The sequence below is a fragment of the Elgaria multicarinata genome, chromosome 4 (assembly GCF_023053635.1).
Source record: "Elgaria multicarinata webbii isolate HBS135686 ecotype San Diego chromosome 4, rElgMul1.1.pri, whole genome shotgun sequence".
NCBI lineage: Eukaryota > Metazoa > Chordata > Lepidosauria > Squamata > Anguidae > Elgaria > Elgaria multicarinata.
The window spans coordinates 137,513,065-137,540,618 of record NC_086174.1 but is presented as its reverse complement, the minus strand read 5'-3'; the positions used below and the strand labels follow the sequence as shown (position 1 = coordinate 137,540,618).

Here is a 27,554-nt window from a genome sequence, read left to right as displayed (position 1 = left end):
ATGCCGCTCAATAGCCGAAGCTCTCTCAGAATCACCTCCACTAGAATTGCCTCCACCAGACCATTATGTAACTTCATGTAACCTCATCTTCCGTATTTTCCTGTCTCTCCCTCCCCTCCTTTTCTTCTTTTGTATGTCTACTCAATTGCAAGCCTGCAGGCAAGGGCTGCGTTTTCTAATTTTGCTACCATGCATTAGGCGCTTTAATAACAGGCTGGTCACATGTGCAAAAGCCACAGATAAGGACAAGCTGCTGTGCCTCTACAATCCCAAGTGAAATCTTCCTTGGACACCTAACACCTCCTTGGTCTAGGTCCAGGCAATCCGTTTATTCCAGTGCATGCTGAAGCCATGTCATAAACCTGCAATAAGTATTCATATCTAGCAGGGGAAAGCAGGAGGCATGGCGGTGTAAGAGCTCGAAGCTAGAAGAAAGAACGGCTTGATGCAGATCATGAAGGCAAGAGTGTTTTATATTCACTCTGGTTCAGTGGAGATCCATAGAGAACTAAGCTGTGGTGTTGTGCATTTGGTGTGGTGCATATGCCTTCATTTCTCCCACCTATGCAATAAACAAGCAGCTTCTATTACAGGGATCAAGAAAAGAACCAGACCCACTACCCTGGGTTTCCCCAGATGGCCACCTCCGCCCCGCCCCACGACCGTTTGATGGGTTCCTGGCTTTGGGGCAGTTTTTTCTCCCTTCTAAAAGGTTGAAATGCCTCCTCCTAAAGCTTAGCTACTGGCAGTCAGAGCTTTTAGCATGTTTATGCTAAAACATGCCAGCATTTTCACCCCACCCCTTTTACCTTCAGCCCCACCCACCGAGAGCTTCTCCAAAGCAGAATTCAGCCCTCGGGCTCAAAGATACTCTGCACCACTGTTCTATTAGATTCAGTGCAAAGACAACGAACAAGACTGCAGGCCTGAAAAACCAGTTTTGGGAAAATGTATGTTAGGTGTAAGGACAAAACACTTGCTTAGTGCTTGAGAGAGTGCACCTCCTAGAAAATCCCTGTAAGAATTCGCTCAGCCTTCCTGGCTGACTTTGCTGAAGGGATGAATTGAGGCCAGAAAAGGATGCAGAAGACAGGACCCTAATTTTAGACAAGTTTTAGGCAATTAATTTAGTCACACACTCCTCTTGTGAATGTTTGCCCATTTTTGTGGTGGCTGCTGCATTCAGTATTTCTGATCTGTTGGGCCTGCGCAGTTCAGTTGCAATTCAACCACTCACAAAGATGAAGTGTACTTGTGCTTGTTGATGATTTAAAAACACACAAAAACCACTCCTTCATTTATCCCAATATGCATTTCATACTTTTAAAAGATGCAACTCTGATTCTCTTGCATGGTTTTCTGCTTAGCACTTTGCACATCTGACTCAGCAGTGGTCAAAACATACACTTTGTACTGCTTTTCATGCTGTTCACATCCAAGCATGCCAGGTGCATTTGGAAACCACCATCATTATTATTATTATTATTATTATTATTATTACTACTACTACTATTCACCATCACCACCATTATTAGAATCTTTTAACTGCCCTTCATCCTTATGGATAGCCAAGGGAGTAAACAAGTATGACTATGAACAGTTATATTGATAAATACAGTAAAAACAATAAAATCCAAACAACGAAGAGGCAGCAAATACAAAGAGATGTGCAACAAAACTTAAAATGCTCAGGCAAACAATTACATTAAGGCCATTTCACACAATACATTTTTTCCCATGACAGTAGTCCTGAATCTGGTCAAGGTAGGCAGTGCAAGGACAAGCCAAAATGAACCACATCATCATGGATGAGACCAGCACGTTCTGTGACTGTGGCCTCCAGAAAAAAGTGTTGCCACTTTTCTAGAAACCACTGCTGATATTATTGGGGATTGAGCGGTTGACACAATGGGTTGGATCAGACATGCGGAGAAAGGATTTTCACCAATTCCCCCTTCAGCCCCCAGTGCCACCACAATATTGTTCTGCAAGGCCCCCCAGCCCCCAAAGCAGGTTTGCAGGGAGCTGCAATAGGAATGAGGGAACTGAAAATAATCACCATTTTTCCAGCACCAGCAACACCACTGAACACAAGTCTGGATCAAACCTATTGTTTCTGATACTGCAAATGAGTATGTCTATCTAGCCCCCAGTATTGTCTAGTCATGCAGGGGTGGACAACTTGTGGCCCTCCAGATGTTTTTGGCCTACAACTCCCATCATCCCTAACCACTGGCTAGGGCTGATGGGAGGTGTAATACAAAAAACCTGGAGGGTCACAACTTGCCTACCCCTTGGTCTAGTGGGTTAAGCAACCTGGTGCCCTCCAGATGTTTTGGATTGTAACTCCATTTTTCCAGCCAACATGGGCAATGGTCATGGGTTTCACCCCCACAATAATCAGGCCCTTGTTTGACTGTTGCTATGGTAGTGTTATGATCTCCAACCCTTGATATCACAACCACCTTTGAAAGCCAATTGGTCACATTCTCCCAATCTCACCAGGCCAAGATTTTAAAATAATCCTAGGGTACTGCAATACCAGCATCTTTATTTACATGCTGAAATGCATTGGGCAGACCTACATGGCTTGGGACCGCAATACCTGATGGAACGCCTCTCCCGACATGAACCTACCTGTACACTGCGCTCAACATCTAAGGTCCTCCTCCGAGGGAAGCTCGGAGGATGGCAACAAGGGAGAAGGCCTTTTCAGTGGTGCCCCGCCCCCAACTGTGGAATGATCTCCTTGATGAGGCTCGCCTGGCATCAACACTGTTATCTTTCAGGCGCCAGGTCAAGACTTTTCTCTTCTCTCAGGTATTTAACAGCATTTAACAACACTAAGTTTGTTTTGTAATGGACCCCAGAACTGTTGTTTTTTAAATGGATACTCTTGTTTTTATACTATTGTTTTTATGTTTCTGATGGTTTTAAAATTTTGTATACTTTTTAATGTTTACTGTTTTAACTTTTGTGAACCGCCCAGAGAGCTTTGGCTGTGGGGCTGTATATAAATGTAATAAATAAATAAATAAATAAATAAGGAAAATTCAAGGCCAGTGCTGGTCTAGTCTGAAATTACAGCAATGTGCCATTACATTACACTGTGATCCTCCTTTCCCCTACCCTAACTCAAAGAAGGAATTCCACCCTAGGTCAGGCTACATTCATCACAGCAAGATCTTCTTCTGGAAGTACCTGGAATTTGGGTGTTCGGAAACGACTGAACGAATAAACAACAACGAACTGCAAGAAGGGACAGCTAGCTGGAAACTCCAAAAGCTAGAGAGGCAGGGCATCTGTCCTTGGTGCCACATTCAGGGGAGACTCTCTGAGCTCAGGGGATCCAAACCAGTCATACTCTTCGATTACAAAGACTCACAAAAGAATAGAGGGGGCCTGGAATGGCCATTCCTCCATATGCACAGAAGATAGAAGTATCTTGTCCTTAACAAAAGTGGTATAGCTCCTGCTATAACTGGAGTTTAAAGTACTGGGTACAGGACACTTGCGATCTTAGGGCTCACCATATTCATTTGACAGGCGAAGCAATAGTGCTTTGATTAGATTAGGAACCAGAGGAAGATTGCACATCAACGCTTTCAGGAGGTTCAATGCCAGTGTACAGAGAGCCATTTCAATAGAGTTTTGGCACGAATTTTCAAGTGCATTTTGCTCTAGTTTGCAAGATCTCTCCAGCTTTCTTTCCAGACAAAATGGAACGTTCTGAGCCGAGGTGCTCATGAGGAGATACAAAATGGAGGTGGAACATTGCTCTCTGCCAACACTAGCTAGGAGGACAAGGAAGCCAGTGATGAAAAAGACCCCTGTCTGAGGATCTGGAGAGCTACCACCAGTCAGCCTTGAGGCAGGCAAACTGGTATCCTTCAAATGATTTGTTCAAGACATCCCAGAAACCATGACCATTGGCCATGCTGGCTGGGCTGATGGGAGTTGTAACTCAAAATATCTGGAGGACACTAAGTTGCTTAACCTGCTAGACCAGGGGGTGGGCAATTGTGGCCCTCCAGTTGTTTTGGATTACAACTCCCATCAGCTCAGCTAATGGTGAGGGATGATGGGAGTTGTGGCCCACCAGATGTTTTTGGCCTACAAGTTATCTACCCCTGTGTGACTAGACAATACTGGGCTAGGTGAACAGTCTCACCTGTAATTCGTTGTGCCAACATAAATAGTGAGGAAGAACCATGCCACAGTTAATGGCCCTAAAATGCAGTTTTGCAAATGATGAATGGTTAGAAACGGGATTAAACCTAAACACTAGAATTTACATCAGAGCTTGTCAAAGTAAACACTTGGTTGTAGTACACCTAAGTAAACACAAAGTGAAAGTAAACACTTTGTTGTAACACACGTAGATTGCTCAAATATTGCAACCAAAATATTTTTGTTGAAATTAGTTGAACGTTAAGGCCATTTTCTTTACATTTGCATCCACTTTATTAATATTACGTCATCTGAATAAAAAAATATCCCTCTAAACGACTGAACTAATATGTTCATGGAAGTTTGCCATGAGCCATCACAAGAAACAGCCAGCTGCTAATCTGTCTTAAATACTTACCCTAAGAGATACAGGATAGCATCCACAGTTGAGACTACAAATCAAAAAATTAATCAAAATTTAAAAATCTGTAATCCCTTTTGGCAAATGTTAGAAAATTATCTTAAAACAAGCGCAACTGACCCAGAATATCCTGTTTGTGTGGTGTATCAACTCTACCCTTGTTCAGTTTGCACTGCTTTTCCTTCCACTGAGAGTGTCATGTTTTCTTCCTTCACCTCATGTTAGCTGTTCTTACATGACATGATTATTTCACAACATACAGATTCTGCCAGTACAATTCATGCCCTAGCTAGGTAGACATTTTGATAGATTCCGCTATAAACACACTCCTTGAGTAATAGCTACTACACAAAGCTAGCAGGCTTGACTCCTCGCCAGTCATTACAAAGGCTAAAACAGAACAGTTTCATCAAAAGGGCTAATGTTTTATTCATAGATGCTAGGCAGTCAGTAAATGGAAACCTTGCTGCAACACTACCGGGCAGCCTTGAAGCTTTGGATCCTATTCTGCTCCTAGTAGCTTGCAGGAAGCTGTGATGCCTCTCCTGAATCCAGTCTAAACCAGCAGTGTCTAGTCAAGGTTTCATTTTACCCATGATCCAGCACTGGTAAACAAATATTTAGCTCTTACTGCCAACAGTTTTGTTAAAGCTGCACTAAATCTTTCAAAACACCATAGCAACTTAATCTAACTGCCAGCTACCAGTTTGCTAATTATAATTGCCCCAATGTTAAGTATAGCAAGCTAAGACATGTCATAATATTCAGCGTGGCTGGCCATAATGTTTAGAGCACCATGCCACAGACTGTGATTATTATTTATTATTATTTATTGCATTTGTATACTGCCCCATGGCTGAAGCTCTCTGGGCGGTTTACATAATATTTAGACACTTAAAAAAATATACAAAAAAAAAGTTTCACCACATGTTTGCACACTCACTTAATTCAGTTATTTTATTATGATTGCAAAACAGGGTGGATAAAATCAATGATTTTTTTAAAAAAATAAAAAAAATAGGATTTTTAAAATTTAAATCGGATTTTTTTTAATAAAATGCTTTTTGAGGAAAAATCTATCTAAAGAAGTTTTCTATTTAGGATACATTACAGTCCAAAGGTTATTCTTCATGAAATAAGGATTAGTTTTTAATTATGTAGCATAAGGCTGTATATTCATGCAATGTTTAAATTTTTTGGTAAATGAATTCCATTAATCCATTCAGGTAATGATTATTTTTCTCCTTCCAATAAAGAACAGCAGAAAAGTTGTCCAAATATGAATGATTAACCTATTAAACTGGAGATAGTTCACCTCGCAATAATTTCATAATTATCTATCTATGATGTGTTTCTAATAGTATAACCAAATCAGTATTTTTTTTGATATAACTGTAAAACTAATCTGTAAAGTTGTTATTCTAAAAATGAAACCATCTGGTTGGAAATATTAAGATTATATCAGCAAGAATGAGTCTTTGGTAACTCTGAGTTGTGTAAAATATGTATTAAGCTTATGGCGAGGAAAAGTGCACTTTGGGGGGGGTGAAGTCACATGATTAAATCGAGTCTTTCAGATTTAAATCAAATCCACCCTGTTGCAAAATCAGTCATACTTTAATAATCACCTCCACCATCACCCATATGGTCTTGCCCATCCCATGTTCAGGTGGAGAGGCCCTTCTTAGTTGGCAAAGGTATACCCCATTACTGTGTGAGGTGCACCTGGGGGAGCAAAGGGAAAGTATTTCACAGTGGTAGTGCCCATGTGGCGGAATTCACTGCCCCAACATATTCACCTGGCTACTTCACTTGAAGGGTCACTGTCAAATTAAGCCTCAGTCTCCCTGCTACATTACTTGGGGAATTTGCTCTGCTGTTGCTTATTCATTTTTCAGGATTGTTATTTTTTAGTTGTATCCCTGCTGCCTTGTTTTAGTTGAATCTTTTTTCCATTGCCTTGAGCACTCCTGTGAGTGGAAAACTAGAGTTAAAAGCCCTACAATTTAATTTTTTTCATACATTTAAACTTCACCAGCTTATGTAAACATTTAATTCATGGTAAGTCAGTGTTTAGTGTGTTAGATAGCTGATTGCAAAGATCTACAGAGCTAATAAGACTCTGGCTGAGTTCGGATGACACACTAATCAACTGGGAGGGGGGTAATAGGAACAGAATGGGAAACAACCATTGATTAGTGTGTCGTCCAAACTCAGCCTCTATTATTAGGAGGACAGAGCCAAAAAGATTTCAGCAATGAACCAAGTGGGGTTGGCCAATCTGAATGCTAGTCAGACTTTTCAGAAAGAGTAGTCAATTTGTTAATTAATAGAAGGTAACAAGATATTTTGTGAGCAAGCTTTGGCAAAGTTTTAAGAAACATATGCCAGTCTAATTCTTTACAGAATTGCGACTTTAAAAGATTTTGAAAGAATAAACATACGAGAACCAAAGACTTACCCCCCCTCCATATTTTATTGTTCTGGTTGCATATATGGGCATAAAAAGCCTACAGCATATATCCTCTTGCACTAGTAATCTATTTGAATGCTGTTCCAACTGCTCACATGTGCTCTTCCTTTCTCCCAGCACTGCCAAGGATGCAGGACGGGGGAGGAGATATTTGTAAAGAAGAACAGATAGACTGGGCTGAGCAGAAGACCAATGGGTTATGGAGTTAGCTTGATATCAGTGAATACAAATTCTGAATGTCAAAGAACCTTGGCCAGCCACCTGGAGGCCAAAGGAAGGGTGAAATGGAGGTCAGAAGGGTACTTCCATTTAGCATTGGTATGCACCAAGTCTGCATGACAAAGAGCCCTAGCCAACACCTGGAGGGGGAAGGAGGGGCAATCAGCAGTTAACCCTCCAATTCCTGTGGCTGCAAGAAAGGCAAATGCTATTTTGGGCTGCATTAATAGAAGTATAGCTTCCAAATCGCATGAGGTACTGGTTCCTCTCTATTCAGCCTTGGTTAGGCCTCATCTCGAGTCTTGTGTCAAGTTCTGGGCACCACACTTCAAGAAGGACACAGACAAGCTGGAGCGTGTTCAGAGGAGGGCAACAAGCATGATCAGGGGTCTGGAAACAAAGCCCTATGAAGAGAGACTGAAACAACTGGGCATGATTAGCCTGGGGAAGAGAAGATTGACGGGAGACATGATAGCACTCTTCAAACACTTAAAAGGTTGTCACACAGAGGAGGGCCAGGATCTCTTCTCGATCCTCCCAGAGAGCAGGACACAGAATAATCGGCTCAAGTTACAGGAAGCCAGATTCTGTCTGGACATCAGGAAAAACTTCCTGACTATTAGAGCAGTACGACAATGGAACCAGTTACCTAGGGAGGTTGTGGGCTCTCCCACACTAGAGGCATTCAAGAGGTAGCTGGACAACCATCTGTCAGGCATGCTTTAGGGTGGATTCCTGCATTGAGCAGGGGTTGGACTCGATGGCCTTATAGGCCCCTTCCAACTCTACTATTTTATGATTCTAGTTCCGTTCTTTTGATGAAAGGATGCAGAGAGAACCATGATCAAGGGCACGAGTAGGTAGCAAAAGTTAAAGTTTTATTATTTATACATTACTGGGTTTTTTGCTATACGTTTTCAGGTTATTCTTGCTTAGTCTTCCCATGTATTTACCCTACCCTTAGTCTTCATAAAGCTTTTTGCTTTACAATTGGTGAGCCCTCTTTGTCTTGCCTTGGGTCCGTGCTAACAGGTCACAGAAAACCGTGCTCAGTCTTTACAATATTCACCAGTGCCCTCAGTGGGTTCTGGCACCAATTGAAGGGTGTTTTTCTTACCTTGCCATGCAGGATTTTCAAGGGGGATCTCAGATGGGGAGGGAAGGCCCACAGCCCAAATGTATCTTCCTGCAGGGCAATTCAGTTTAGAAAAAAACATTTTCCCATTGGTTTGGGATTATCTGGGTGAGGGTGCAAATTCACTGAAGGATTTATTTTAGTTGAGATTATTTGAGATTTGGACAAGAAATTAATTGGCTGGCTTTGTCTCCTGTGAAACTTAAATAAATCCTACTCATTATTTCTATATCTGCATATAAATCAACATACATGAATTCCATGTAGATTTGTGTCACGCACGCTTGAGCCCTGAATCTTTTAAGTGTTTAGCAACATCCCTGACTCTTTATTTGTTTTAGAGGGAAGTTGGCATATGTCTACACTTTCTAGCTAATTTAAGAATCCTTGTGATTAAGAGGCATGGAGTATTTAAAATGCTATGGTGGTTGAAAGACGCATGAGAAAGGCTCTTGCACCACTTCAAATTTGCCCAGCATGGCCCATTTGTCTGCATCCTTCTCTGTATGACTCACCCCACCCCTTTTAAAGTCCAGACACACATGTTCCCTAACATTTCTAAGTTCAATCCTCCCACTTTTTTTTTTTCAAAGAAGCTGGGAAAGATGCAACACGTGAATGCAATATTTCCTTTGAGCCCTTATGTATCAAAATGAAATGTGTTCTGCAACTTGCAACACAATTCTTCTTTTCAAGTTCAAAGGGCTCAAGTTCAAGTTCAAAGGACTCAAATACACAATGGATGGGGAGGAGAGGAAAATAACGATGGCTAAAGCAGGGACTTTCAAACATTTCGGTTTTCGCACAGTTCCCACAGGGCTGCATGTGAACAACATAAAAGGACATGCATGTTGCTGCTGATCATCTGGAAGAAGAACTAATGAGTGGAAACTCCAAATGGACCCAAATTGCACAAGCAACAAGATACTTTGTAAGCATTTTAGAAAGCCAAGAGGTAGGGTGTCACCAGACCTACGCAGAAGCTTCTGAGCTTGTGGCTGGGGGATGAAACAGGTATCAGATCCAAGAATGAGTGAGTAGATCCCTGAGAACATCCAGCTGGGCTTTTATACTCAGATGTTTAACAGAGAGATATGGGTCAGTTAACATCCAATGATCAACATACTTCACTTAAAACTTTGCTATGCAACTTAGTAAACAGGAAGGGAAGGAGGTCAATAGGTTTTAACATTGGAACTCCACCTAGCTGCCAACACCAAATGGTCCCAAGACATGGTCTGAATGCACATGAGACTGCCATTTTGCTGAAGCTAAGTAGGTCTGGGCCTGGTCAGTGCTTGGAGGGGACACCACTAGGGTTCGTTGGCCACCTTGAGTTCCACAGTGGAAGAAAGGATAGATATAAATGAAATAAATAAATCCTTTTATGCAAGATCACTCATCAGGAGTCCCTGAAGTTCCAGCAAAGCGAGGAGCAGGAATGATGCAGACTTATGTACAACTTTTTATTTTTATTTACACCAGGTAGTTTCTCAGCCATACCATTCAGAGCTTCTGGTGGACTGCCTAAAGAGCAAGTCAATTATACGACAGTTCAAGCAGCAGAAAGATTTAACGAGTAAATGCTCCCACTAATCCAGAGCCAGACAAGGAAAGACTTAAAAGGTAAGGTATATTTAGGAAGGGTAGGTCATAAGAAAAGAGTAAATACGTTCTCAGGAGCATGACCTGACTTTAGATAGAGGACACTCAGAGCAGGACAATTTAAAGGCATTATCAGACTCTGTTACAAAGCAAAGGGCACTGTCCCCTGGTTACCTTCTCACATATTACTTAGAAGTGTGAAGAATGCTTGCATGCAACAAGGCGTACTTTATGCATATGCTAGTGAGGCCAGGATTGGTTGCAACTCTCCACTGCATGGATGAATTTTGCTGCTGCCATGCACAGCAGCCCTTGAAGGCTCAAAAGATTCAGAAGACAAGTAGAAAACGACAACTTTGTTTAAAATTTGCATTTTTTTTCTGAATTGCTGCTTGATTTTACCCTGGCTGTGTTTTTACATTGTATTCTATATTGTGCTTTTATACTGTTTGTTTTATATTTTGCTTGGTTTCTAAGGTTTTTAATTTTTGTAACCCGCCCAAAGAGCTTTGGCTATTGGGTGGTATAAAAATGCAATAAATAAATAAATAAGTAACTTTGAGGATGAGGCTGCAGTTAAGGAAAGATGGCCCACCAAACCGCTTCAAGGGGAATATTTCCCATTAGCAATGTGGCATGTTTTGATGTAGGACACAGCAGCACTCCTTCGGAGAGAACATTGCTAAATTTACTGGTTGGGAATGGAATTTATAATATCCTTATGAAGAAGGAAACAGGAAGGGATTTCCTTCCCCCATTTATGCCCTGCTATTTCCCATCAGGTCAAGAAAGGGGCTGTAGACTAGGGGAAGAAATAAATCTTACGATTGCTCATCCTCTGGGAAGATCTGTCTACTTGTTTTGACAGGCTAATGGTGGGGAAGAATGCAATCTTCAGCAGACTTCAGACGAACCTCAGATGCAGTGCAAAATGCTTTGACTCCAAGACAAGCAGGGCCAGCGTCAAAGGTAGGAATGGTCGGGCAGCTGCCAAGGATCAACACCCCAGCAGGGGTTCAGTGACACGAGACTTCACCATTGCAACCTACCTGTTCACATGACTCTTACTCTGGTGGTGTGAAGGAAGGAGGAGCGACATATACCTCTGCCTATTTGCTCACTGGCTCTCTGTAAACTTGCTTCCTATACAGGAAAGTAACCAACCCAGGAAAGTGACCAAGGTTCAGCAGAAAACAGAATAAGTACTGTCACAACAGGCGTCACTCAATTACCCTAACCCTGTCATAAGGATTCTGTAGAATCATGGTCTGTGAGGTCTCCTGAATCCAGAAACAAAGTCCTGTGTTCACAACCACATACACGTGTCAGCTACCATGAAAAGCACAGCCTACACTGATGTACAGATAGTTTAGCACATGGCAAAGAACCTGTGTGCATCCACAATGATCAGAGGATTACCATTTCAACTATTGCTGGGACTCACTCTAGCACAGCCTTCCTCAACCTGGGGCGCTCCAGATGTGTTGGACTACAACTCCCAGAATGCCCCAGCCAGCTGGCTGGGGCATTCTGGGAGATGCAGTCCAACACATCTGGAGCGCCCCAGATTGAGGAAGGCTGTGAGTCTAGCACATTGTTAAATTATGTCCCAACAGACGGAGTCAGGCTGAATTAAGATTGCTGGCAGGCGATGCATAGAACTGCCTCACCATAGGAGGGCTTTCCCCCGCCTTTGTATGTATTCCTTTTTCTGGTCTAGTTTCCATTTCTCTCTCTCTGCTTATCCCTTCCTCTTTCTCCATGCAATTTATTTGTTTAAAAACACCCTTCTTGTTCCATGTTCCCTCGCAAATGAAACTCCATGTTCTAAAGAAGCATTGTGCAACTGATTGAATTGCACAATGTACATAAACTGAGGTCATTTCATCACAAAGCTTCAGTATTTTTTATGGCAAAACAGAAAATAGACCCGGACTGTTATTTCTTTCCCTTGAACGAAATCTTACATTCAGCAAAGTGGATTGGAATCACCCAAGCAGTACAACTACAGGTGAAAGAAGGAAAATGCTAACTCCAACAAACAAATTCTTCCCACTTTTTAAACCCAGGGCTTTCAAACGCAGAGTTCAAGTCAGCCTGGCTGCTTGCAACCTTTTGCTTACATATCAGCTCCATATTCCCCTGTTTTAGGCTTTCCATACTTCCCGTAGTGTGGCATGTATTAGATTAGCCCTGGAAGTTTAATGCTATTATACTGTAGACCCGAAACTGCTTTCTTATCTGATTTCAAGAAACCACAAAATGGAGCTGTCAGGACAACACCAGCAGCCAGAAATCTTGTAGCTACTGCTTGTGTCTAGATATACAGCATGCAGTGTGAAAAAGCCTTGTCCAAGTCCTCTGAGCTTCAAAGTGGGGAGGGGGTTATCCCTTTACAATGAGCCAAAGATTCAGATCCCACCTTTGAGTTCTCTGGCACTCAGAGAACTGGGAGAGGTGAGGGGATCACTTCCATTTCATGCCAACACTTGGGAGCAGCAAGAATCACGTGCTGTTTCCAAACCCCAGAAAGTAGTGGGAGGCCCTGAACCCTTCTACAAGTACCCTCTGCAAGCCAGAGTACTTGGGAGGGCCAAGGTCAGCTGTGGACCTCTGCCTGGCTCTGCTAGTGGTGTCAGTGGAATCACGGTGGGAAGAGAACTTGCATGAGGAAGGCAGAGGAAGCAAGTGCAGAGCACTGGTACACGCCAGGATGTGATAAAGCTGCCTAAAGAAGAGGCGATAAAGTCCAGGCAGTTTCCACCCAAGGGCCATCTGCACACATCACAGTACTAGAAAGAATTGTCTTGGGGTTCTCCACACATATGCTGAAATAGAAGCATGGCGATTCTGCCAGCCACGTGGTATTTTGGGGGAGGCGCCATAGCTCAGCGGTAGAGCACTTGCTTTGCATGTAGAAGGTCCCAAGTTCAATCCCGGGCATCCCCAGGTAGAGCTGGAAAAATGTCTACCTAAAACCCTGGAGATCTGTTGCTAATCGGTGTCCTGTTTTGGACAACAGGACAGCCCACTGTGAGTTAATTAATCCCCTGGGCACCATGCCACCTGCCATTATGAATATGCAAGCCCCAGGGTGGTTGGCATTATTTGTGGATTAAACAACCCTTGCATAACCCATGGTCTGTTTTATGTTATGCAAGAGTTGTTTAATTCTTTAACCCTGCCAGTGTTCAGATGACATGACAAGCCATGACAAGCCCTGGGCAAGACTGGAATGTACCACAACTCATTATGGGTAAATTAACTCATGATGGGCTGTTGTCGACTCTGGCCCAGTTCGCATGACACTGGGCTAAACGGTCCAATAGTCTAATAGTACAAAGGAGCTTCCTATGTTCTTATAATATAGCACTCCAAGCTACTTTGACACTATTTGTGGTTTGTAAGACTACGTAGAGTTCCTTCTGTAGCTTATGCCGTCTCTCTCAATTTAAGTTCAATTGTTTATTCTAATTCTTCACAAGGCCTCCCAAGTTTTGCCATTAGCGTCCTCCTCCTAAGTACCACCCATCAATTTTTCTGCAGCACTAAGCATTCAGGAAACAGATGACATTATGTGGAAATCTTCCACACTGCCTCACAGCTCATGTTCAAAAGGAAGCAGATCGCAGGTTTGCTTGTTTTTAAAAGCTAAGAGACACAATATTTTGAGATAGTGTTAGGAATTTGACCCGGGTCTGGCCACGTCCGTGTCTCCCACACACATGGGAGTCGGACATCAAAGGGTTTTCCTCATAAATGAAGAGAACTTGTTATGCACCTTGATCCTTTTGTGCAGGATGAATTACAAAGAGAAAATATTTCCCCCACTCCCCCTGAAATTGCTAGGTCAAACACAGAATGAAAAACTAAGAATAACACATGGGCAGATTAGGCCCAGTGAGCAGGCAAGTCTTTAAAAAACTTGAATTAGACTATTAAAATATCCTGATAAACCAAAGGACTAGTTTTAGTTCATTCATTAGGCACACACACAAACTCAATCACACTCCTTAAAAACAGGCTTATAGGAAAATAAACATTTGTAATCGTTTGCTAAATATACCGTATGTCAGAATTTGGCTAACTTTGGGCTCACACACTTCTCTCTCTTCCTATGGTGCATTTGAGATTTAACCACAGATTGATGTTAAATCTAATGTCAAGCATCATTTGAAGCTGGACTGCAATTTATTTTGATTAAGGTTAGTTGAAAAGCCAATTTCAATCCAAGGGCCATGAAGGACAACTAACTATAGTTAAAATTAACCACAGTTTTGGGCTTGGACATGGTAAACTGCAGTTCATCGAAAGATGGAAGTGGACTTATCTGCTTACAGATGTCTGGCTGCACCAGACAAGAGCACAATCCCAAGGCTTCCCAGAGCTCATTCTTATAATGCTAAGCCATGGTTTAGGGTTACATCCAAACCCAGCCAGGGAGTGATTTGCTGTAAATGCACCTAAATGGAACCGCAAGCAGGGGCAACCCTAGAGTAAATGGCACTGGTGGTAGGGAATGCCTTTGGAGCCCCCTGATAGTCAATTTTGCAGGGTCACCCAGAGGGTTTCTGAGGCCTGGTTCAGGTGTGATATACATCAAGAATGACATTGCTCCAAACCTTGATCTCTCAGCGACTGTGCTACAATTTGCACAAGCGAAAATTTGAAAAGTCACATTCTGAGCAGTGGCAGTGAAACTCTGCAACACAGCAGAATTATCACAGTTTTACTTATAATATTTTTTGGTTTCGTAGCAGTTCCTATCTTTTGGTAAGCATTCTTTATTTTAGAATATCCATTATTTTTTAGCTTTAAAAATTCTAAAGAAAAGTTATAAATAAAAAAGGTATCCACCTGACCTCTTACATCTTACAGATTTATTTATTTATATACTGACCAGTAGCTGAAGCAGTTCAGAAAAATTAAAACCAAAAGGCATTATTATGATTATGATTATGTAATAGAGTATCATTATTTATATAGTGTGAAATGCTACGTGCTTAGTAACATTGACTCAAAGTAAAGCTGTGTTCCACTGATTTTTACCTAGGACAAATGACATCAAAGTGGAAATTTAAAAAAGAAACATACTTTAAAGCTAATTGAGGGAAGATAATTTTTGTAGTTAGTACCCAACTGTCTGTAACCTGTCTTTTTGTAGTTAATTTTGTTTTCAACTTAAAGCTACCCTAATTTAATTTGAAACTTCAACCAGGGCAAGGGGGGCATGTTGCCCCCTACAAGCAGGGGGGAAATTTCAGGCAGCCCCCATCCATTCCACTGTTCTTTCAAGAAACTATCAAATCCTGACCATCTGAATCCACTCTTGGTGACTTCCAAGTATGCAGAAGGCCAGAAAAACAAGAATTGTTTACTGTTCAGTTCTACAGGCAGGTAGAAAACTGCATCAAGGCAACTAGTATGTTCAAGGGAATTCCAAGAAACTCATCTTCTATGAACAAGTTCATGCAACTATGAAGAGTACGGATGTCATGTGCCCAATCAACACTTCTGAAATGCAGTCACTGATATATGCAGACCCCAATTTCAGACTGAAGAGGCAGAAGGACGAGAACATAAGGAATAGAATAAAAGGAAACTCTACTGTCCAAGCAACAGGTAGAAAACTGCATCCCTGAGCTGTTAACTGGGATGATGCAACTGGAAGCAAGGGATTAGGAGCAAAGAAGGAATTAGTTTAATACATTTAATCTGCTTATTTTTATTTAACTTCTCATTGAAGTCTTTTTTTAAAAAAAAAACACTTGCTTTTACTTTTTTCACTGAAATCTTCAGCAAACCAAGATATGTTTCGAGGCAATAAGCCTGTGTGCACCAGTTGCTGGGGAGCATGGGCGGGACGGTGCTGTTGCACCATGTCCTGCTTGTTGATCCCTGGCCGATGGCTGGTTGGCCACTGTGTGAACAGAGTGCTGGACTAGAGGGACCCTTGGTCTGATCCAGCATCAGGGCACTTCTTATGTTCTTATATTTCTAAATTATTTACATTTGCATTTAACTTCTTTTACAATGCTTGAAAATCTAGAAAGGTCATTTTTTAAAAAAAGAAAAGAGAGGATGAGAGCAACCTGATAGGACAGGATAAGGGTTCAAGGGGGGGGGGAGGCATGGAAAGCAGCAGCAATGAAGAATGAAATGGTTTCTGCACAGTTCATCCAATGCTGCAATAAGGAACAAGGTTAAGTAAGGATTTACCAACACATCTTTTAGTGGAAGATTCCTTTTCCCCCCAGAAGATTTTCCCTTCTGGGGGGAAAAGGAGCTTCAGATGACCTGGGCAAAGGAGCAGAACTTTCATTCTATTTGTAAAATTGCATTTGTGGCCTGTATTTTCTTAGCCATGCCCAGAGATGCAGTCTAAGGCAGTGAAGATTCAAAGGGCTTATCCACTACTAAGGAGCAAAAACTGTGGGTTGGACCCAGATTTACACTGGATCAATTGTGCTGGCGGAAATGGACTTCCTCACCCACCCCCCCACCCACCCCTCAGCGGCCCCTCTAGCCCGCTGGAAATGCTACAAAGAGAATAAGGAAACCCTGCTGGATGGGCTGAGCTGCGGTTTGGGGATGAGGGGGGGTTCCCCAAAAAAGCAGGCAGAGGGACCCCACACGAGTAGAGCCCTTCCTCTCACAGACAGCACATTCTAGATGCAACTCTGCATAGATAACGTGAACAGTGAATACCTGACATTAAAGAACGTTATCTCCAGACTTTTTTCCTTTCAAACTAAGCTATGAATGGGGGACATGGGATCTGCCCAAGGGCTTCAGATGAGACACACAGCACTGTCATGAGCAGTAGTTTGTTAGCAGGTAATTCTGCACAGTGACACAGTGCTGTGATCAAAACTCAACTGAAAATTCTTCTGAATTTTATCCCAAATTAAGACCTATATTTATTCACTCCTGATATGAAAGACAAACTAAATGAGTGCTAGAATACTGTAAAGTAGACTTCCCCAACCTGGGCCCCTTCAGATGTGCTGAACTACAACACACATCATGATTACAGCTCCCATCCTGTAATCCAGCAGAACTGGAGGGCCCGAGGTTGGGGAAAGCTGCCATAGAACTTAGCTCTCACCTTTCATGATTTCTCAGAGCTCTATAATGTACATTGTAGTGTCCAGAAGTGACAGGACTAACTAAAGTGACAACCTCTGGCTGGCATTACATTATTCGTGCAAGTGCACAATTCTTCAAGTGGGGGAAAGCCAGAACCCAACAAACATGCGAACCAGCTCTTAAGTAATAGGGAAAAAAAGATGAAAGCATCTCAATTCCAACAGGCTCAGGTGCAAAGGAACCAAAGTTTCCCTGTTCCCAACAGTGGGCCAGCAAAATAAGGTCCAGTCCTAGCCAGGGGGTCGAGAGCCAGATATGGGGGACACCAATTCATGTCCTATCTCTGCTTTGGAAGGTAATTGACTGCAAGACTTGGAGGGCAAATCCACATCCTGCCCCTAGGGAAAAAATAACTACATTGGACATACATGGTTTGAAGCAGGGAACCTGCTTGCTGTCCAGGTAAATGTCCCAAATGGTGATTGATAATTGCAGTATAGTTCAGTTTTCTTTTCCCCTACAGTTCAGGTTGCTTCCTTAGTAGGTGGGGAATATTTCTGAAAGCTCCTCAACGTCTATGGCAATTTAGGACAGAGAGTTGAACTAAGTTCCTGCACAAGACTGGCCTCTTTGTTTGAGAGGAGAGGTGCCGCCTGGGGCAGAAATTAAAGAGAGAGAGAAAGTAAACATACTAGAGGGTGGGGAAAAATATACATATAAAAGAAAGTGGCATGGTGAGGTGGGGAGGGAGGGGAGAAGAGACAGACAATGCTAGATTGAAGTAGAAAAGCCAAAGAGGCAGGGGGGGAATTAGGAGGGGAAAAACAAATGGCAATAGAACGAAGTGGCCTGACAAGGCAGAGCAGATACTGAAATAATCAAATGAGACTCAAAAGTAGGTCTGACAAAGGGATGGGGAACACACAGAGGGAAAGGATGTGCAAGGAGATTGGACTAAGGGATGGAATACCACCACCCAAAAACAGAACTGCTACAGAAAGGTTTTCTTGTCCCTGGTCCTTAGTATCTAAATTCCAATTCCAAATCTTTATTATAAAATGGGTTTTAGCCAACATCATCAACAATAACCACAAGGTACAACATAAAACAGAGTATTATAGTAGTTCGGTCACAATAATATATATTAATTACAGTTCCGTCAATTAATCAGGATATAAATTATAGCAGCCCATATCCTAGGCCAGGTCATTGTCCTCTATTGCAGTTCTAAGCTGGGCTGCTTTAACTGCGAACCTAGCTATGCTTAATAGGATGGACTTAGATGAATTTGTAAGTAGGTAAATAATTTTATCCATATCATTAAGACTGGCTGTTTGTACTAGGTGTCTCTTTAGATATTTATCTCTAGGGCTTTTATAGAGTTTACAGTGTAGTATGTAATGTATGCTTACTTGAGACCATACAAAACAAGTTCTTAGGAATACTGTTGGCTCTTCCTCCAGGTACGCCCACTAGCTATATAAGGGCAGAACTTGGGGTAACGCCAATAATATATTCTATCTGGCGAAGGATGTTCTTTTACTATGCTAAATTGAAAGATACATCTAACAGACTGGTAACTCTTTGCGTAATGGAGCAGAGAAATTTCCCCTTTAAAAACAACTGGCCGAGCCGTTGTGAATCCAGTTTGAAGAACCTTGGGCTTGACCCTAAAGCGGTAGTGGTAACTGATATTCAACACAGCCACAAAATTATTAAAGACAGACTACAGGAACATTATGATAAGCTGGACATGGACGCAATTAGTTTCTAAATTAAGAGATTATGGTGCTCAAACCTGCTTTGGACTCTCACTAACGTCAAACCCACCCACCCCAATCTTGGATGGGTGTATGTCCATGGTTACTCTACTGAGAGGGAAATTCATTCTTCACAAGCTTAGAAGTTTATTTCTATTGTACCAGATGTCATGCATACCCAATCTGTGCTCCCTAACCCCTCCCAGCCCTTGTACCAGCTGCCTCTCGGAGGTTACAAAGGCAGCCTTAGGGGGTAAAGGGGGCATGCCAGTGGGTGGGGAGAAGGTTTGGGAAGCCTGGGTCTGATGTATCCTGAGGCCCTCTCCTGGCTTCCCACACTGATGTGCCCCAGCCACCAAGGCAAAAAAATACCCAGCAACTGCTCCCCCTGCTCTGCATAGGATACCCGTTAGCCTTCAAAATGGGAGGCTTACAAGCATCACAATAGGATTGCGCCCTTAGGATCCTAACTAAGAGTACTAGATTAAGTACACTTATTTAGTGGTAATCCAGCGGAATTCAATGAAACTTACACATCAGAATAAATACATTAAGTCTTAGGGTATGATGGTGAAATGGAGATCTACCTCTCTAGGAAGGTGTAAATCACAACTCACCCCTCTCTCATACACATCTCCCCACCCCCTGCCCCCATTGCTGAACATCTCTTGTGAGGCAATGGGAATGTCTCCATCTCTCAGTCTCTGTTCTCCTTCTGTAAAATGGAAACAAGAGTGACCTAACTCTCAGAGCTGCCATGAAATAAAATGTAAGAGAAACCTGTAAATCATTTGCAAATTCAACATGCTAAATAAGAACCTAGTGAATGGCCCAGATGGTATGGATCTGATCAGTGAAGCCCAATGGGAGCTCTATCTAAAGCAGGCTATTAATAATGGGTTTTTTAAAAAATAATAATAATAATACGGTACACAAAGTCTAGGAAAAAGTATTTAAGAACACTACAAGAATGCAATATTTTTTTAAAAAAAGGAATTCATCAGGAATTCATGACCTCATCTTGCTGAACTCATAGAACTAAGAATACCTTCTTCTGATTGAGCAGGGTGTTGGACTCAATGGCCTTGTAGGCACCTTCCAATTCTGCTATTCTATGATTCTATGATTGGCACTTTTGTCTTTGATGGAAACTACACAAAGTTTCATACTTGAAAGTTACATGTTAAATTTCATCTGTATCTTTGAACGATCAGGAAGAAATAAGTATCCCAAAGAACATAACTCTATATAGCAGAGTCCTATCCTCTGCTGTAGCTCAGGCAGAAATTTATGAAGGGGAACGAAACCTCTCCCCCTTTGCAGTGACCCAGAAATGGCCTTAAGATTACAAAGCACACATACAATTGAAGATACCATATATAAGTATAGATGTAAAGGCTTGTGGGGGGAAAAACTGGGGCAAAGAACAGAAAAATTCAGAGAAAAGCCATTTCCCCCCAACTTTCCCAAGACTCCCTTTTTAAAAAAATATTTTATTTTTCTAGGTTTCCCCCCTATTATTTCTCATTTTTCCAGCCCTTCATTATTATTATTATTATTTATTTATTTATTTATTTATTTATATAGCACCATCAGTGTGCATGGTGCTGTACATCACTAAACAGAAGCCAGGCAAACATACTTTATGACTCATCCACAATTGCTTTATTATACAAGTGAATTATTAATGCTGGAGGAATATAAAGGCAGTTGACTACTTCCAAGTTTAGTTAAGTCCTCCTCACTTTAAACAGGATCTACAATTAAGCTCACTAAAGTAGCCCTAAAGATCACACACATGCCAAAATGATTAAATCCTGGAATACACGCAGACAACCCAAAGTAAGCAGATGTGCACACCTAATCAAGATGACAAGCGCGGCCATTCTAGACCAATTGCCATCACCACACTTCGCCTGCCCTGGTTTAGGCATCACATCAAATCACATTTGACACCAAAGAGTTACGTCCACAAGCAACATCAAAGTGCAAAATACGTGACTGCAACGGAGGAGCAGGGTAGCAAAAACCCTGCCAAATGCAAGTCATATTTCAGAAACCATGATCAAACAGCTTCCATTCTCGAAGACCAGAGATGGTCAGCCTGCTTCACAGCTGATTGGGTATTGGGGCATGCCTGGACAATCTGCCCATGGACTATTTGTACATGGCATATTCTCCGGTCTGACTATGCCCATGTCTGCTTGCCATGACCCCCAGCCCGTGGACCTGCCAATGTGTAGTCGAGGATTCTGGTGAGGACAAGGGAAAACCTACTTCATCAAGGACAGGACAATCCTCATTCAGGGACCTCCCAGCCAGAGGACACAGCCGTGCCATTTTCCTCGGGTTCAGAGGATGAGTTACCAGCAGAACCTCCATCTCCCCAGATCCCAGCTACAAAATTAGGCAGGGGTCCTTTAACAATCTTAAAGGGGTCCTTTAACAATCCAGCAAGCTCCATTGCTGGCCACACTACAGGTGTTGTCAGCCTACATAAGGCTTCAGTTGGCTCTAGCCACCTGCTGAGGCAACATTTGAGAGAGAGAGAGAGAGAGAGAGAGAGAGAGAGAGAAAGCACCATCAATGTACATGGTGCTGTACATAGTATAAGAATAAAACAGCAACACCAAGCCACATGGGCTTACATTCGAATCCTCCTATTGTCATAGTAGGAGAGAGTTCCAGCCAGCAGGACCCACTTAGAACTATCCAGGGTCCTGCTCTCTTCTAGACTTGATCCACATTCCTGACTCAAACTTACTATCTTCTTCCCCTGGGAGCCTCAAGGGACCGTGGAACAGGATAGTGCTGTACTAGGCTGTGTTGACTTTCAAAGCTTGTCACAGTCTAGCTCCTTCCTACCTTTCTTCTCTCATCTCACATTATTGCCCCGCTCGTGCTCATCGAATGCCATGTTTCTTACCCGCCAAGGGTCTCTACTTCTCTTGCTCGGCTTTGTCCACTTTCTCTCGCTGCCCCTTATGCCTGGAATTCTCTTCCAGAGCATTTGCGGATCACGAGTTCAATTACTGTTTTTAAAGCTCAAGTGAAAACATTTCTTTTTTCTAGCTTTTAGAACTTGAATTTGTTCTTCTTTCACACTGTTAGTTTCATTGTCCCCTGTGCCTATTTGGTGCATTCTCTTCCCTTTCTTATTGTTTTATTATGATTTTATTAGAATGAAAGCCTATGTGGCAGGGTGTTGCTGTTTTATTCTTTTACAATGTACAGCATCATGTATATTGATTGTGTTATATAAATAAATAAATAAATAAATAAATCTTCCTTTTTGTCTCAATAAACTAGAGGCAAAAGCACCAAGCACAGCAGGATGCATAAGGGCTGTAATGTGCACTGAAATGCCATCTCTTATTCTGCCATGTTGATTTTGGGGCATGTCTGTCAAACAGGTGGGCCACCACTGCACTTGACTGCACTATTACATTCAAAGTGGTTTTAAAAAGGCAAATCAGCCTATAACAATCTCAACCAATTTTAGGGGATGTCCTTTCTTCCCTGTGTGCAAGGAAAGGAAACCCACAAACTTCACACCAAGATCTGCCACACACCATCAGCTTCTTGGTGAACATTTCAAAACATCGCATCAAACACAAGGAGAATCCCTCATCTCAGGACAGGCAACACAGCTCCAACCAGATCTCACTTTCATCGTTTTGATCTTACATAGATTTGGCCCTCGAAATCAATAGACATGTTCTAATTAGCCCAGCAAGAAATTATTTCCAAGGAAGAGGCTTCAGAATTATATGATTCCTGCATGGTAAAGACTCATCAAGCCCAAATTCTTGGTTATTAAAAACACACCCATCTGCAAATCCAAACTTGACTTCTCAGGTGTGCAAGAAGCAGGCATTATGACATGGCATCTTGTCGTTACTTAGCCCTCCAAGAACAAAGCTTTGGATCAACTTGATGAACGCATCAGTCAAGAGCAGGAGGACACGGCCTGCTCTTTATGGCAGGGTTTCCTGAATCAGGCACCCCAAGAACGCCACATGGAAGAACTAGACCAAAGGACATGGGGAGATGGGCTGGTTCATCTGCTGCACTCCAAAAATATGTGAGAGGGGACAGGTGGAACAGGCAGCAACAGAGGTTATGAAAACAAGTCCTGGTTGATCAGAAAAGAGCAGATATAAGAGATGTGGACATATCATCAATTCTCATGCAGTGGTAGAGTTCTGGTTGAAGCTCCAAGGGGTTTTGGACCCTTGGAGCAACACTTGCATCCGAAAACAGTTAGGAAATCTATGCACAACAAAAGCTGCATTGACCCCAGACATCAAGAAGATACACCTTCCCATAATTTATTTATCGTTATTTATTTTATGCATTACATTTCTATACTACCCAAAAGCCAAAGCAATCTTAAACCTTAGAGTAGTGACAGAAAAAGACTCTTGGGGGGGTGGGTATCATATGAAACTCAGCTCTATAGCTCTAACCTTTGCTGAAAAAGACCTAACCAGTGGTCAGGAGCCTTCGGCCTATAGGCCTATTCCAACCTGCAGAGGTTCTGGCCCACAGAAGCTTGGGCTCCCTCCATGGACCCTGCCCCTCCCTTCCCCAAGCCATGCCCCGGAGGCTGCCAAGGGAGGAGGTGGGAAGAGGAATCCCCTTGTTATCTCTGACCTGTGAGAGGGAGGGCGGCACCGGCACGCAGGGGAGTCCTCTTACTTACAAATTAGGAGGGGTAGCAGCACACTAAGTCCAATGGGAGGAAGGGGTGGGATGGGTGCAGCCAGTCCCCGCCGGAGCAGCAGCTGGAGAACTTCAAGTTGGTGTTGCAGCCAGAGAATGATGATGTCAACCAAGTCTGGTTGCGCAACCCACCCACCCCAGGGATGATGACACCATGCAAAGCCAGGCACATTTCCCAGTGGTGCCTGAGTCCATTCATGCAGTTATGTGCCACCCCATTAGAACACTGCGTGGTGCGCAAAGCTGGAAGAAGCAGCTGCACCTTGCTTTGAAATAATGCACTTTTAGAATTCTACCACCCCCTGCGACATATTTTCCCTATTCACAGCACATGCCCTGCAACTAACAAATTAAACATAAAACAGAGATTAGTTTTTGGCTGCTGTAATACTTGGTGGAGCAACAGGTTAAACTAAAAAGGCCAAACACTGGAATTAACTATTCTTCATCTAACTTGCCAATGTAAGAATTCTATTTTAATGTCACAAACTGTGCATTATTTGGGAAGATAGTTAATGAATGTACTTGGGGAAGTAATTAAAAGCTTAATTATTCCACTGAGAAAATTGCAATGTTCACAACACAGCCAGAATGTTCAGGAAATGCCAGCTATTAAGTGTGCTTCCTAGTTAGTAAATGTAACACAACTGTATCACAAAAAAAATATGTACACAGAATTAGGTCTGATTATTTCTATGCCCATAAACATTTAAAATGGCTGCAGTAACTGTGTTGCATTGCAGTTCTGATGGAGTAGCCTCCAACACTCATGGACATTCTGACTGCTGAGCAAACAATGTTGCCAGAATATTTTCAATCCAACTTCTGTGAGGAAAAGGAAAGCTGTCACTCTGGGTGGAATTGAAACATCAAAATTCCCAGGAAGTGCATGGTGTAGGGCACATTGTAGACTAGAAAGAGATCCCAGGAGGGGACGGGGGAAGTAGGCTGGTGGAAGTGAGCAGGGTAGGCAATTGACTGAAAAAGAGAGAGGGGGGGAGGGGTTGGAAAGGGAGGCTGGAGGAAGAGTGAAGAAATAGAGAAAAGAGATTATGAAAAATTCTATAATGGCATTCAAGACATATTGCTCTATGCACTAGATGACATTTTAAGCAGCCATCTCAAAGTTTTCATGTAGTTCACACTTAATTTTTTTATCCTGTTAGCAAGGAGAATGAAAAGTAGAGTTTTTTGGAGGGAAAGAGTGGTGGAGGTACAGAGTTAAAGAAAAGTGCACCTGAGCAAGATCTCACTGAGGGCCAAGGGATAAAAGGAATTAGGCATTATACAAATGTTATGCAAGGGAGGTTTGAGGATTCAGAGCCAGGGAAGAATGGGGAGCACAGGGGTGAGGTCCTGGCTAAACACTACAAATAGATGCATGAAAGTAACGCAATATATGCATTATATATGCTGCGTTATATATGCGTCTTATTACAAAGAAAGAACAAGCATTTGGTAGGGACCAATTTAGAGTACAGAAGCAAGTGGTGAATCCTTCCCAGATCCACTACTACTTCGCTATAGATTTCCTCCTTCCCAGGCTTCTGTCCCCTCGGCCATCTAAACTTGATTCTATGAGCTATTCTTACAAACACACATTCAGAACCCTACAAAGGGAGAAGCAGCTTGTGGGATGTGGGTGGATTTAGGAGTAGAGCAATGCCAGGGAAATAAGGGTTAAGCAACCCTCTTGCTGCAACCCTCCTTCCAGAGTTGCTTTTTTTCATTTTTGAAGAAGCCACTAGGATTTTCTTGCACACATCTGCATGTAACACTTAAGGTAGATTCTGACAAGATCACCGCATTAACGGCTGCATATGGAGGGAAGCCTGCTAGCTACGGCTTTAATGCCACTGCAGTGTTGTGACCTAGCAACCCAGAAGGGAGCAAGTTATGCCAACAAACACTGGGAGAAGGTGGTGGGGAGACAAAGTGTCACATATTGATTTGCATCAGCCAGCCAACTCCTTTGGCTGCAGGGGAGCGTTTTATTGCTGCTCTAGTTCCGGAAAACAAAACAGGCAAGGAGGTAAAAGTGATACCTTGCCTTAGCTTGGCACAGGCTTGTACTGCTGAGAACTTGCATGCCCCTGAACTTTCCCAGGCTTTCGGATCAGAACACGCAAGAAAGGAAAAATTCAGTCAGTCTAGAGAGCTCACAAGCACTTCAGGAGAAAAATTGGTCCTCCATCTCTTCTCCCCTCCACCTTTTTTTTAAAATCAATTCAGCCTCCTTGAATAATCCATAAGCACAGAGTACAACCCTTCCCAGCCGGGCGCCCTCTAGATGTGTTGGGACTACAACTCCCATAACCCTGGATGGCTAGGGGTTATGGGAGTTGCATTCCAAAACATGTGCTGGGCACCGGGTTGGGAAGTCTGACATAGGTGCAGCAGCCCAGAACAGACGGATGGGTTCGTTTCCAAACATTTCCCCGCCGAACCTGCGTGAGCCATCCTCACGTGCGATGGGATGACACCTATCGCAGATCTACTGCTCGCACACGCTTGCATACAGACACCCCCCACCCCTCCCCTGCAGACGCTGGATCCCTTGGCTCCACTGCTTGCGGCGGATGCGCAGGGGATCGCCGGCTCCTCCGGAGCAATACTTAAGCCGAGCCAACTGCGAGCCAGTCCCTTGCGGATCCGCGCCGTCCTGCGCACCACGCAGCCTCCATCCGGCGCAGAGGCGCAAACTTGTAGAACTGTAGGAGCAGCGCCGCAGCCACAGTGCCGGACGAGGGACAGCCTTAGCCGGGCCAGGACTACGAGTCCCCATTCGCCCTGCCGGGGGGGGGGGGCGGGAGGACGGCTGCCACGCAAAGCCCTGTCTGCCTGCTCGCCCATCTCCTTCCTCACCTGTCCTCCGAGACGCTGATGAGCCCCTCTTCTTTGGGCACGATGGCCGCCATGGTCACCACGTCCTGCGAGCCCTCCACCTGGCCGAGCAGGAGGGGCCGCCGGGTGAGCGGCGCTGCGGGCAGAGGCTCAGCAGCCATGGAGGGCGTCCAAACAAACCCGGCTTCCCCTGCTGCTGCTGCTGCAGCCACAAGCCCCGGACGCCCGACCTGCCCTACCCTGCCACGCTACGCATGCGCATAGAGGACGGACCGGAAGCAATGGGCGGGGACGGAGGTAAGGGGCTACGGTCTTAATAGCTCTCCAACGCGACTTCCGGATCCCCATTGCAGTGCGTTGACGCCTCCAGGCGCTGAGCAAGGCCGGGCGGGGATAGCACAGCAAAGTCGTGGGAACAAAGTAAAACGGGCCGGGTCACCGGCTCCCATTCGTTACGGGGAGGGGGGGGCGAGGGGGAGAAGAAGCACGCCCTCTGTTATTCTCCTCCCTGGAAAAAGTACCAAACATGTTAAACTGGAATGACAACGGCTTTGGGATTTTGCTTTCCGGGCTGTGATTTCAAACGGGCTCAGAAATGCAACAGGTGGCGATGCAAGGATGAATCTCTTTACCTGTTTAATTTCTCCCTTTGCAAGACACGGGAGTGTAAATATAAGTTACAAAAGCTCCCTTTTGTTCTTATGGCGTGCTCTCACCACCCCCACCCCCAAAAGGAGAAAGACAACGACACTCGGTTAGAGACAGAAATCGAATAGGTCAAGCCCTTTTCTCCACGTGAAAATACAACGAGGTTCAGTTTCAGCCTGTTGTAGCCTCGGAACTGAAGCCAGTTAATTTTAAAGCATATTCAGACCAGACAACACTCGGTAGGCTCCCTTGAAGGGACGCCTGCCCACATCCCCTGAAGTTGGGCTTTGATCCCATTGTACTCTGAACAGACGCGTTTAGGATCTATATTCTTTAACAGCGCAATCTATACATCTCTACTCAGAAGTAAGTCCGTTTGAGTTAAATAGTTCAACCGCAGCTTTTAAAGCTCAGCTAAAAACTTTTCTTTTTCCTAAAGCTTTTAAAACTTGATTTTGTTCTGAC

At 43.4% G+C, this 27,554-nt stretch overlaps 1 protein-coding gene across 1 annotated transcript in view; it reads right to left on the bottom strand.

Moving 5' to 3' along the window:
• Window positions 1–26,602, bottom strand: part of WDFY2 (WD repeat and FYVE domain containing 2) — a 55,517-nt gene extending 28,915 nt beyond the window's left edge. The window contains exon 1 of the mRNA XM_063125230.1: window positions 26,463–26,602. Within this exon, the coding sequence (XP_062981300.1) occupies window positions 26,463–26,602 (140 nt within the window). The remainder of the gene's footprint in view (window positions 1–26,462) is intronic.
• Between the last annotated feature and the right edge of the window lie 952 nt (window positions 26,603–27,554).